This window comes from Artemia franciscana, chromosome 17 (assembly GCF_032884065.1).
Source record: "Artemia franciscana chromosome 17, ASM3288406v1, whole genome shotgun sequence".
Taxonomy (NCBI): Eukaryota; Metazoa; Arthropoda; class Branchiopoda; order Anostraca; family Artemiidae; genus Artemia; species Artemia franciscana.
Window position 1 is genome coordinate 4,450,285 of NC_088879.1, and position 13,985 is coordinate 4,464,269.

General features: G+C 33.7%; 1 protein-coding gene and 1 long non-coding RNA gene across 2 annotated transcripts in view; one reads left to right on the top strand and one right to left on the bottom strand.

Moving 5' to 3' along the window:
* Positions 1-13,985, bottom strand: part of LOC136037712 (uncharacterized) — a 43,203-nt gene that overhangs the window by 24,171 nt on the left and 5,047 nt on the right. The gene's annotated exons all lie outside the window — the stretch shown is intronic.
* LOC136037706 (uncharacterized) lies at positions 2,410-9,390 on the top strand. Its single transcript, XM_065720468.1, has 3 exons — positions 2,410-2,584; positions 5,254-5,449; positions 9,121-9,390. Exons 1-3 carry the CDS (start codon positions 2,453-2,455, stop codon positions 9,369-9,371), a joined length of 579 nt encoding a protein of 192 aa, XP_065576540.1. The 5' UTR covers positions 2,410-2,452; the 3' UTR covers positions 9,372-9,390.

The window sequence follows — 13,985 nt, forward strand, 5'->3', positions numbered from 1 at the left end:
AAAATTCTAACCGGGATTCAATTTTCTAGAGGATATTTCCGTTGTGAAGGTGAATGAAGATGAAAAAACTTTTTTTTTCTAAATTTAATTAACTTCAAGGCCGACACAATTAAACATATAGCAATTGCTTTGTTTTCTTAGTTTGCTATTTTATTTTATTTTGTACGGAGTCGGTGTAGACCTATTGGGTTTGACAGTCTATTACACTTGATGTATTTCTTATCAATGTACTATTTATAAATAGGGTGTAAAACAAAGGAGCGAAGTCACTTGGGGAACAGGGACTTTACTTTACTAACTGTGTTTATACTTTAATTACTAACTGTGTCTTCAATAATCATTACCGAAAGTAACAAATTCAATTTTTGTTGCTAAATTCTAGGAGATCAAATCTCAAAAGCTGTCATTAATCTGGACTCTATCCAGCTCAACTCCAAATTCATAAATTTTATATAGATAGGGGCAAATTTAGAGAATGGGACTGGTCTTGAAAACACCCCACCCCAATATATATATATATATATATATATATATATATATATATATATATATATATATATATATATATATATATATATATATATATATATATATATATATATATATATATATATATATATATATATATATATATATATATATATATATATATATATATATATATATATATATATATATATATTTACATATATATATATATGTACACCATCAGATTTAGCTTATCAGAAAACCCTACTTTGATGGTTTCAGGCCCCTGTCTGCAAAAATGTGGAATTTTGTAGTTTTTGCCAGAAGAAAGATCACGGATACGTTTTTTTTTCAGGGGTGATCGTATCGACCCAATGGTCCTCAAATATTTTGAGAAGGCTCTTTCAAACGAAAGTGAAAGTTCTAGCGACTACAAAGATTGTAGGATATCCTGTCCCCCTCCCCCGCCTTTTTTCTAAAGCTGTCTGATCAAAATTAAGTTACAAAAAGATAGGAGGGTATCCTTTCCCCCACCCCCACCTTTTTTCTCAAGTTCTCTTATCACAATTTTTAGATAGCCATTTTGCCCAAAATAGTTGAAAGGCCAATAACCATGCCTTTGAATATAACATGACCCCCTCACAGCCCCAGGGGAAAGGCTTTTAAGTCATAAAATTTGCCCATTGTTTACACATAGTATTTGTTATTGTGAAGTGTGTATGCATTTCCGGATGGGGGGAGCAAATTTTTGCTGTTTTTTTTTTTTTCCACAGGGGATTTTTTTTTATTGGAAGGGGAGTGAATCTGTTAGGGGAAATTATGCATTGGGGGAATTTGGCAGAAATCCAATACAAAACACTTTTTATATATCTTGCATTCTCATTTCCGTCTCAATGTTACGCGTGGAGTTGTTAAACGTAATTGTCCGGGGTAAATTCACACCGATATTCAATTTTCTAGAAGATATTTTCGTTGGGAGGGGGGGGGGGGGTGAATGAAGGTGAAAAAACTTGTTTTTTTCTAAATTTAATTAACTTCAAGGCCGACAAAATTAAACATATAGCAATTGCTATATATTTTCTGCTTTTTTTTCCCTTTCATTTTTAAGAAGCTATTATTTTTTTTTCATGTTTTTTTAATAGTGATTGTTTTTTAGCATCTTTGTTTTCTTAGTTTTCTATTTTATTTTATTTTGTACAGAGTCGGTGTAGACCTATTGGGTTAGACAGTCTATTACGCTTGATGTTTTTTTTATCAATGTACTATTTATAGATAGGATTTAAAACAAAGGAGCAAAGTCACTTGGGGAACAGCAAATACTTTAATAACTAACTGTGTCTTCAATAATCATTACCCAAAGCAACAAATTCAAATTTTGTTGCTAAATTCTAAGAAATCAAATCTCAAAAGCTATCATTAATCTTGACTCTATCCAGCTGAACTCCCAGTTCAAATATTTTCTATTGACAGGGGCAAATCTAGAGAATGGGACTGGTTTTGACACCTCCCCCCCAAATATATATATATATATATATATATATATATATATATATATATATATATATATATATATATATATATAAAATACATATATATATATATATATATATATATATATATATATATATATATATATATATATATATATATATATATATAAATCAGAAATAGATTATAAAATGCAAGTAAAAAGACTATTTCTCTCATAAATTGAGGATATTTCTTTGACTCTTAGGTTGATCTTAAAACAAAGGTAGAAAAATCATAGCCCCATCCCCAAACCCCCTCATGAACAGAAACTACGGATAAAGTCCTGTCGATGGACCAAAAGTATAATGAGGCCTTCACCTGTTGGTTTCTGGATAAGTGAAGTAGAAGCGAATGATTTATCAAGGGGACAGGAGGAGTCTGTAAAGCGCATCCATTAGCTACCTGAATTTATGGCAAAAATCAGTAAAGGTTCAAGTGTCCTGTGATAAATTCAATGGAATCAAAGGAAAAAGTAAAAGATAGACCTGTACTGCAGAGTACGCCGACAATTCAAGTGACTTCTCCGCTTAGTGAGTACGACTGTGAACCAGACCTCTGGGATTTCGACAGCGATTCAGAAAAAGAAGTAAGTACTAATTTCTTCATTAAAGAATTTTTTATATTATAACTGTAAGGAGCGACTAGGCTCAATAGTAACCGAAACTCTAAGAAGCGGAACTTTTGTATCAGTAGATACGTCAAAAGAACCTTATTATTATGCTGATTCCAAATATATAAGATTATAAGATTCATCAAGTTTAGTGTTACCCATCAAATATTACGAGCCTGGGAAAATTTACCTGATTTTCTAAATAGGGGGGAAACACCCCCTAAAATTCAAGAAATCTTGATGAAAATCACACTAGTAGATTCAGCGTACCCGAGAATCCTACTGTCGAAGTTCAAGCTCCTAAATACAAAAATGTAGAATTTTGCTATTTTTCCCAGAAGACAGATCACGGATGCTTGTTTATTTGTTAGTTTGCTGTGTTTTTTTTTTTTTTTTTGTTTTTTCCTCAGATGTGATCGTATTGAAAAACTGCTTTTAAAAGACTGGGAGAGGGCGTATTCAAACCCAAACTAAATGTTCTAGTGCCCTTTTTAAGTGACAGAAAAGATTGGTGGGCAATTGGCCCCTCTCCCACGCTCATTTATTTCCCAATATTATCTGATCAAAATTTTGTGATTGTCATTTCGTTTATTGTAGTCGAAAAAATTACCCCCCACAGTCCATGGAGAGAGGTCTGTACGTTACGAAATTTGCCCATTGTTTACGTTTATCAAATAAGATATGTTCTCAATTATCCTGAAGCAATTCTGCCTCTCCCCCTGAAGCAATTCTTTCATGCGTGTCTGATCTGACCCATGTCTTCTCTACCTTCAAATTGTTGGTTGCTCTTCCTTTCACTCCTTAAATGAGAAGTTTAATCTTAAACTATTATTTTGTCCCCCCCCCCCAGTTCTATAGAATATGAACATGGGTTATAGTCTAGTTAAAACTCTAACCCAGCTAATGCGTTGCTTTTGAGTGTGTCATATTTTCATGTCATTGTGCAATGCACTATTGATAACAGTTCAGGAAGCTTTCCAATAGTTGTGCTAATATGCCCTGGTCTGTCAGCGTAATGTTTCATAGCTGATGAAGTCTAAAACTATAAAGACAAAAAAGGACCTTTTTGTTGGGTATGGGATCAACTTTTATTTACGCTAAACTGTGGGTACATTCTGGGCACGGAAGACATCAAAAATTTTATTATATGCATTTTTGTTAGGTTTTTACAAGTTGGACAAAACATTCTGTTGTTTTTTTTTTTGGGGGGGGGGGGGTGAATATCCTCCCCCTTGGATACGGCCTTTATTCTGGGTTTGTAAGCTGTTGTAACCTTACAATAACTATAGTTACTCATTTTTGACATCCGCCCAGAATGGTTGTGAAGTAACTAGGGGAATAATTAAGCTCATAAGGGAAGACCATCAGAAGTTTCAATTGTGTCCATCTCTCTTTCACTCTAATAAATATTTTCAATACGTTTCGATATGGTAGTAAAACTATGGTGATCATGAAATTAATTTACCCAAGATGCCTATGAACTATCTTTTGTAAAAGCTACCGAAAAAGCAAATTTGAAGTTACCTTTCTGTCGTTCATGTTTCAACTGCAGCTGGAAGGAAAAGGTTAATTTTTTTTAACTGCTTTTAAACCTGGAATGCACCCTGTATAAGCTAAATTGGCAGAGACTAGCCTAATCTTTTGTCAGTATTTGTTTTTTAGCCTCTGTATAGTTTTGGATAGTTTAAACATTTTTTTTTTTTTTTACACGAGAATCAAACCATCCTTGGACTGCTCGTAGCAGTCCAAGCCAAAAAGTACAGGAAACGAAAGAGTAGAAACCGGCGTTGCCGTTTAAAAGAAAATTCACCAATGCCATCTAGCACTCGGTAGCTTTGTTTGACTCAAAACCGCTGGATACCTGTTTTTTTTTAGGTACTTGAAAAGGCAGGGTGTAGTAAAGAAAAATTAATTCTGTCATCAGTCGGCCTATGGGCTTACAAGTCAACTTTCCGAGCTATCCTAGATCCACCTTATGCAGCTCCAATCATTCTTGAAAATAAAATTACTATGTTAAAATGGGTAAAACACCACCTAAAATCCAAGCAATTGCTATTCTTTGCGTCAAAACTCAGTTAATACAGTCCATTTTTATGATATAAAGAAAAAATCTGATATAAAGAGAAAAATAATTAGGCCCTTCATAACGTTAAAATCATCGAAAATTTTGACATGATTTCTGCTAACGTTGAAAATTTCTTATTTTCTTAAAAGGTCTGGCACATGATCTGCCTTTTTATTATCTTTCTTGGAATTCATCCCCCTACCTCTTCCCTCCGTCAATAATAAATTTTTCCGTGAATAATTATGCTACCTAGTGATAATTTGAGCCTGTGTCGTGGGAGTTTTCATTTTAGGGGGACTTTCTTTTTCATCTTTTGAGTTTTCTGTGTGACTTTTGTGTTTTTTTTACGTTTTCTGTGCGTTTCCCTGTGTCACCTTTGTGTTTCTAATCGTGTTCTATATTCTGACGTGTCTGTTGATGTTATTACAATGATTGTGCAATTATTTTTATTAACATAAAATTACATTTGAAGAATCTTGGCTATAATATTAAAGTATTTTAATTGGATTTTAAAATCTATTTTTTTACCAGCCATGGATAAAAAAAATAAGAAATAAAACGTTTTCATATATAATTACAGGTATGTCAAGACCTTTCCAATATATCAAATGACGAATATTCAAAAACGAAAACAAATTTCTCCGGTTACCAAGCTCCAGTAGAAACAACAATTTCTCAACAAGGAGAAATCTTCTCAGAAATGGGAACTGCTAAGAAATCCAGGTCTTGGCATTGCAACCTCAAAGATACCGATCCTGAAGTGGAAAATGAAAATGGTAAGTTTTCAATAATCCCAAGAAAAAGAAGGGCATTGATAAAGAGTATTAATATTAGTAAATCTATGCTCTTTTTCTCGACATAAATTGTTGGGTCCACAGATATGACAACTTAGACCCTAGTACAATGTAAATAATAAATTAGAGACCTTTTGCTCTCCACTATGTCAGTGCTGCTATATTGGGTATGGCGCTAAGTATACATCTAAGAACACTAAATCTCACAATTTAGCTTTCAGACCACGGTGTAGAAGCACTTTATATAAGCTATGGACCAAGTTAAATTGGGATCCAGTGTAATATTCATCCTCCAAACATGAATTTATTCTTGTTTTTATTGTATGTCTTTAAAGTTTTATCCATTTGACGTAGTGTAAACCTATTTGAAAATAATTTCATAGATGACAATATTTCTATTTATAGTTAAATTTTTAATTCTATTTATATTATTATTTATTATGCACAGTATACCGCTTATTTTACACGGTGGAAGAATTCAGTCATGCTCCATAAAGTCTTATAAAAATACATTGGTCCAAAAGTAGTTCGTCCGGGCCGGGGTAAATATAGCTGCTAACGCTCTTCCTCCACCCAGTTCGAATTAGAGCTTCAATGTTTTCTCCCATCCAAGAATTTCCTACTTTCTTTAAGTTTGTCTTCAGAATTTCTTCCCACTCTATTTGAGAAGGACCTAGCCTTTATAAAGATGACATCCATAAAAGAGGAATTAATCATTACGTTTCATTAAGTTTAATCTTTGATATACTGTCGTTCAAAGGATCATCTTCCATGGCCATATTTAACAGCTCCCACTATTGTCATAATCAAATACATCATAACCATGGTTATAAGACCATTGACTCCCACTATTGTCATAATAGAATAAAATCATAACAGTGGTCATAAGACTATTGACTCCCGTTATTGTCACAATCGAATGACATCATAACTGTGATCATAAGACTATTAATTCCCGCTTTTGTCATAATCAAATAACATCATAACCGTGGTTATAAGACGATTGACTCCTACTTTTGTCAGAATCAATTAACATCATAACCATCGTAATACGACTTTTCTTTCAATTCTTCTATACTTTTTTAACGTCGAAAAAAGTCCCCACGTCTTTCCATTTATTACTAAAATAAAATATAAAATATAATAAAGGATTCTATTTAATAGGTCTTATTTTTTGGACCCAAAGAATGGCCAAAAACACAATCTTTAACAATCTGTCATCTATAGTCTGTAAAACATGGTCGGCCCATGTTAGTGTTTCTTCCATTATTGTCCCAGCTAGTGGAGTTATACCTCATTTTTCATACAGCTTAATGTTAGGTATTCCTTGCCAAATAGACTACCAACCTAACCTCCAACCTTAATAGCAGCAAATAATTTCTGTATATAGCTCTGATCATTTAAATTTAATAAACGATAACGTTTAAAAAGATAGGGCATTTTCTAAAGCCTCTCTATCAGTTGAATCAGATCAAACAGTTCATGGTAACGAACTGTAGTAAGGAGCGACCCGGCTCAATAGTAAAGGAAACTCTAAATAATACAATTTTGATGCTAAAATATACATCAAAAGAATCGGATTTTTATGCTGATTTTAAATATATAAGTTTCATCTAATTTGGTCTTTGTCATCAAAAGTTACGAGCCTGAGAAAATTTGTCTTATTTTAGAAAATAGGGGAAAACACCCCTTAAAAGTCACACAATCTTAACGAAAATCACACCATCGCATTCGGCGTATCAGAAACCCCTATAGCAAATTTTCAAACTTCTATCTACAAAAATGTGGAATTTCGTATTTCTTGCCAGAAGACAAATCACGGGTGCGTGTTTATTTGTTGTTTTTTTCTTTCTTTTTTTTTCTTTTCCCCAGGGGTCATCGTGTCGATCAAGTGGTCTTAGAATGTAGCAAGAGGGCTCATTCTAACGGAAATGAAAAGTTCTAGTGCCCTTTTTAAGTGACCAAGAAAATTAGAGGGCACCTAGGCCCCCTCCCATGCTCATTTTTCTCCAAAGTCAACAGATCAAAATGTTGAGATAGCCATTTTGTTCCGCAAAGTCGAAAACCATAATAACTATGTCTTTGGGAATGACTTACTCCCCCACAGTCCCTGGGGGAGGGGCTGCAAGTTACAAACTTCGACCAGTGTTTACATATAATAATGGTTATTGGGAAGTGTACAGTCATTTAACAGGAGATTTTTTTTTTGGTTTTGAGGGTGGGGTTGTGGAGAGGGGGCTATATGGGAGGATCTTTTCCTGGAGAAATATGTCATGGGGGAACAGAAATTCAATGAAAAGGGCGCAGGATTTTCTAAAATTACTATAAAAAAAACAATGAAAAAATAAACATGGAAAAGTTTTTTCAATTGAAAGCAAGGAGTAGCATTGAAACTTAAAACGAACAGAGATTATTACGCATATGAGGGGTTCTAAAAATACTTTAGCATAAAGAGCGAGGTATTTGGGAGGAGATAAATACCTCGCTCTTTATGCTATAGTATTTTTAGTAATTTCAACTATTTATTCTACGGCCTTTCTGATTCAGGGGTTATTCTTAAAGAATCGGAACAAAACTTACGACTTAGTGTAAAGAGCGAGGTATTAACGAGGGTACAAACCCCCTCATATAAATAATAAAAATTTAAGAATATAAAAGTTTGTTACGTAAGTTAATTCTTAAGTTACGTATATTTTTTACTAATGAAAAAATTCGTTAAAAATTAAAATTTATAGTTGCCTTTTTGTATAACCGAAAAATTGCATGGCAACTAGGCCTCCTTCCCCATCCCTTATTTCTCAAAATCGTCTGATCAGAACTAAGAGAAAGCCATTTAGCCAAAAAAGGAATTAAAATGTAAATTTCATTTTAATAATTTATGTGTGGAGAGCCAAAATCAAATATGCATTAATTCAAAAACGTTCAGAAATTACTTAAAAAAAACTAGTTTTTCTAACTGAAAGTAAGGAGCGACATTAAAACTTAAAACGAACAGATATTACTCCGTATATGAAATGTGTTGTCCCCTCCGCAATCCTTCGCTCTTTACGCTAAAGTTTGACTCTTTACCACGATTCTGCTTTTTAAAACAATTAAAAGCTTTAGCATAAAGAGCAAGGGATTGCGGAGGGGACAACCCATTTCATATACGGAGTAATTTCTGTTCGTTTTAAGTTTTAATGTCGCTCCTTACTTTCATTTAGAAAAACTAGTTTTTTTTATGTAATAAAATATGAAGTTGAAAACTTCACTCACCTGACGAATGAGAATTTTCTGAATTATTAACCAAAGAGTTAAAATATTATTGAGATATCCTGCGAAAACGACACTGTTTCTCTCAAAAGAACTTAATTCACAATATTTCTTAGTCTAATAAGTGCCATTGTGCCAAGTAATTTACTTTGTACAGAAACGGAAGAATAAACCATTTTAAAACTTTACAAAAAAAAACTATAAGCAATTATCTTATTATTCAAAAACCTTCATTAAGATATTGATCCCTTGATTATTTTTTATGAAGAAAAAATTGTTTTGGCGAAGGTACAGGAAAATTTTCTTTACAATGAAATGACTAAGTCAATTAAAATATAATAAAAATAAAACAAATTCAGCTAAAAATAATCTTTTTTATTCTATTTTTTTCGTTTTTGTAGCTTCAGTTCCTATCAGTGATACGATATCCGACAGCAACTGTACATCTCCTAAACACAGTGTTGTCATATCAGAATCCGCAACTCCTCTTTCTGGGGCAGACGACGAAATGTCTGATGAGGAATCAGTTAAAGCCCAGAATCGGCGGAAAAGCAGCGTCTTATTAGTTCCTGAGAAAAGGAGTCGCCACTCACGTCGTCATGAAAGAGGCAATTGCAGCAACAGTTTTTTGTTTTGTAAGTTATTTTTGTAAAATATACCTGTTATAATTATATGTTTCGTTTGGAATTAATATCGATTAAATCATCTGTCATAATGATTTGGTATCCTAACTTCAAATAAAACGACTGATGTGCCTTGCATATTGATATATGAGGTCTGAAGTAACGGAACTTTAAGAAATTTCACATATTTTATTGATTTTTCTGAAGCTTTCTGCTCTTCACATAACTCATGTTTTTTGTATTTTATACAAATATTTCCTTCCTCTACCTTGAAACAGTTTCCATTCTACGTGAACTAATTGAATAGCCTGAACGATCCTAGAGATTAGATTTTATTATATCAAAAGCATTCTCGTTCTAAAACATACAACCACTGTTACTCGATAAACCAAGTTAAAAAAAAGAAAAAATCGAATGGAAGTAAGGCGTAACTAAAAAATTGAAAGAAAAAGAAGCCATACTATATATGATAGCATTTTCCCTTCCCAAAACATTCTTTACGGCGTGATCTGGAAGCAGCTAAAAAATTAGACAACAATGAGGAACGAAGCCGTCGCTTCCACCTAAAGCTAAATTTTAAAGAAACCTCTTACTGTTGTATTTCAGCGGTCTTTTATCATTGTTTACAAAATTGAATTTCACTTAAGTACAAGTATTTGGAGATATTCAGCTAAATGACGATCTGAAGTGGAGAGGTGACAATCCAAACAATCTGAATGGTTGGCTGGAAAATGCTTATAAGATGAGGTTTTTATTTCTAAAAAACGTCTATCACAAACCCAAGTGACCGGAATTCGCACTTCAGTGTCTTTCCAAAAAGTTGTAAAAAATAACAGCTGTCAAAACAGTAGAAAATGTCCAAATAGTAAGAAACATACAAAATTAAAAAACGAATAAGCTAGATAAAAAAAACACATAAGAATAATTTAGTCTCACACTAAAACATACAAAATACAACTCAATTAAAAAATAACTAAATTTGTTAGCTAAAAATTTAAGAGTTGCAAGGTAAAAAAAAGAGGGGGGGATCTCATGTATTTAACATGCTCACTATGTAGAGGATGAAAGTCCTTCTGTGTCTCTCGGTAGACAGTATAAATGGGGTAAAAAGGGGAATTTTTATTGAAGTAGAACGAGGGAGGCGAGGACGAAGGGGGAACTAAATAGGGAAAAGGTACTTTTCCCAGAGACTATGAAGGGTATTTTTGGCGAAATAAAGGAAATTTGTATTCTGGGTGACAAGATCAGTTCTTCGAAGAATGGAGATATAAAGGATTTTAACCTCATTCAAAATAATACTTAGGCACCTTTTTTTTTTAGACCGCCTCTATTCTTGCTGACAATTGCCAAACAGGACACATATACTCCATGATTGTGCGTACATATGAAAGGTAGATTCTCAAGCAATGGGATTTAGGACATTTAAAATTTTAAGGAGGAACAATGTGGTATTTGCGCTTGGACATGACGATCCCATTTTAAGTCACTTGTGATGACAACACCCAGTAGTTTTGTAGTGCTAACTGACATTTCAAGCGAGATTGGTCATGTTAAAAAAACGGGAGTCTTTATAAAATGAATTTAAAAAAAAACAAGTTTTTCAACTGAAAGTAATGAGTGCGATTAAAATTTAAAACGAGCAGAAAGTATTCCGCACATGAAAGGGGTTGTCCCCTCCTCAACGCCCCCTCTTTACGCTAAAGTTTGACTCTTTCTCACAACTCTGCTTTTTGAAACAATAAAAATTTTAGCGTAAAGAGCGAGGCGTTGAGGAGGGGACAACTCTATCATGTACGGAGTAATTTATGTTCGTTTTAAGTTTTAATGTCGCTCCGTACTTCCAGTTGAAAAACTTGTTTTTTTTTTATTTGATTTCTGAATGGCTTTGAATTAATGCGCGTTTTGATATTAGTGAATGAGTTGTGCTCTTTTTAAGAGTCAATTCAATTTAGTTAAATTCATTTATTTACTAAATGATGTGACAATTATTTACGAAATCAACTTTAGCAGCATGGAAAGTAGAGTGGCCTCTCTGAAAACCATACTGCGTCTCACTTAATAGGCCATGATTCGTAAGATGGTCGTTAAGGCGTTGATTGACCACTTTCTTAAGTATCTTGGAGAACATCGGCAATATTGAGATTGGTCTCCAGTTACCCATATTTGACTCTAAACCTCATTTGAACAGAGGTATTGCTTTAGCATGTTTCAAGGCATCTGGGAAGGTGCCTTTTGTCAGGAATGTGTTAATGATGTGAAGCAAGGAAGGAAGTAGATACATCATTGTGACTTTAAATGTGAATAGATTTACATCATCAATCCCAGCCGAATTTGATTTAATATCTATAACAATTTTTATAGCCTTATTACTTTTAGATTTTTCAAACCGAAACTCCAATCTTTCCCCTCGATCATCCACAAATTTATGTGAAAGAACAGTTATTGAATCATTTCTAGCATCCTCATGAACTCAAGATCCTATTTTTGAATAAAAATAGCCGAAATGACTGGAGATAATAAATTTGTCAAACAGTTCGTGGTAACGAACTGTAGTAAGGAGCGACCCGGCTCAATAGTAAACGAAACTCTAAATACCAGAATATTGATGCTAAAAGATACATCAAAAGAATTGGATTTTTATGCTGATTTTAAATATATAAGTTTCATCAAATTTTGTCTTTGTCATCAAAAGTTACGAGCCTGAGAATATTTACCTTATTTTGAAAATAGGGGGAAACACCCCCTAGGAGTCATAGAATCTTAACGAAAATCACACCATCGTATTCAGCGTATCAGAGAACCCTAAATCAAAAATTTCAAGCTCCTATCTACAAAAATGTGGAATTTCGTATTTTTTGCCAGAAGACAGATCACGGGTGCGTGTTTATTTGTTTTTTTTTCTTTCTTTTTTCCAGGGGTCATTGTATCGACCAAGCGGTCCTAGAATGTCGTAAGAGGTCTCATTCTAATGGAAATGAAAAGTTCTAGAGCCTTTTTAAGTGACCATAAAAATTGGAGGGCACCTAGAACCCCTCCCACGCTCATTTTTTTCATAAATTCAACGGATCAAAATTTTGAGATAGTCATTTTGTTCCGCATAGTCGAAAACCATAATAACTATGTCTTTAGGGATGACTTACTCCCCCACAGTCCCTGGGGGAGGGGCTGCAAGTTACAAACTTTGACCAGTGTTTACATACAGTAATGGTTATTGGGAAGTGTACAGACGTTTTCAGGGGGATTCTTTTGGTTTTGGGGTTGGGTTGAGGAAAGGGGGCTATGTGGGAGGATCTTTCCTTGGAGGAATATGTCATGGGGGAAGAGGAAATCAATGAAAAGGGCGCAGGATTTTCTAGCATTGCTATAAAAAAACAATGAAAAAATTAAACTGAAAAAGTTTTCAGAACAGAGATAATTAAGCATATGAGGGGTTCTAAAAATCCCTAATCCCTCGCTCTTTACGCTAAAGTTTGACTCTTTGCCACAATTTTAATTTTTAAAACAATTATAAACTTTAGCGTAAAGAGCGAGGGATTGCGGAGGGGAAAACCCATTTCATATACGGAGTAATTTCTGTTAGTTTTAAGTTTTAATGTCGCTCCTTACTTTCAGTTAAAAAAACCAGTTTTTTTATTTAATCATTTACAGACGCGACATACTTTTCACTAAAATACCTTTTTCTTAGCATGGTGTTACAGAAAGTTTATTCTGTTTCTTGCCTTTCTGAACTCCTCGAAGGAGGAGAAAGGAGGTTCATCCTCCTTCCGTCTTACAGCTCGTTAGGGATACGTTTTATCATAAATTGGCAGTAAAATAGACATGAATTTATTGTAAGTTCAAAGGATCATCGTTTTGATGCAAAAGATATTTAATGTTAACTGGCCGCTTTGAAAGAGTTTGACAAACCGTCTTTTGGTCAATAGCACAAGTTCCAGTTCCAAAAATAAGTCTTAAAAAACAAAAGATTCTGAGATTTCAAAATTGACGTATTGTAGACAAACTATAGACAAAATATATCATATTATGGATAATATATTATTTAGACAAAGTATGGACAAAATCTAGCTGAAAATGACAAATAATTGGGTGCTTAGGGAACATATTCATGCAACTGAAAGTTTGAAACCCTGATCTTGTGTATTATTTTCATCATCAACCTTCTCAAATTCCGTCGGCCATCTTAAAAGGAGTCAGACAAGCTTACTGTTTTTTCTGCAGAAATGATTGCTATTTATCAGGCATTTCTTTATATTAAGTCAAACGGTATAGTTGGTAGCTTTTTGATTTGTTCTGATTCTCTATCTGTGTTAAATTACTTAGCTATGAAACAAAATGATGCCAAAGAAACTGCTGCACAAATTGAAAAAATAGTTGATGACCTTCTAAAACATGGTTATGATCTACAACTTACATGGGTCCCAGCACATGCAGGTATTCCTGGGAACGAGTCAGCTGATAAAATGGCAAAATGGGCTTGCAGAAATGGTGAATTGTTGGATGTAAACTTGTCCCTGAGTGAATATATTCAGAGTTATGAGGCCCAATCCGCAATTGATGAGAAAGCTGATCTCACAAGAAAGTCCACTAATACAATCTTGGATCTATATGATTTTAAACCTCCTCCATTGGACTTAATTCACAGT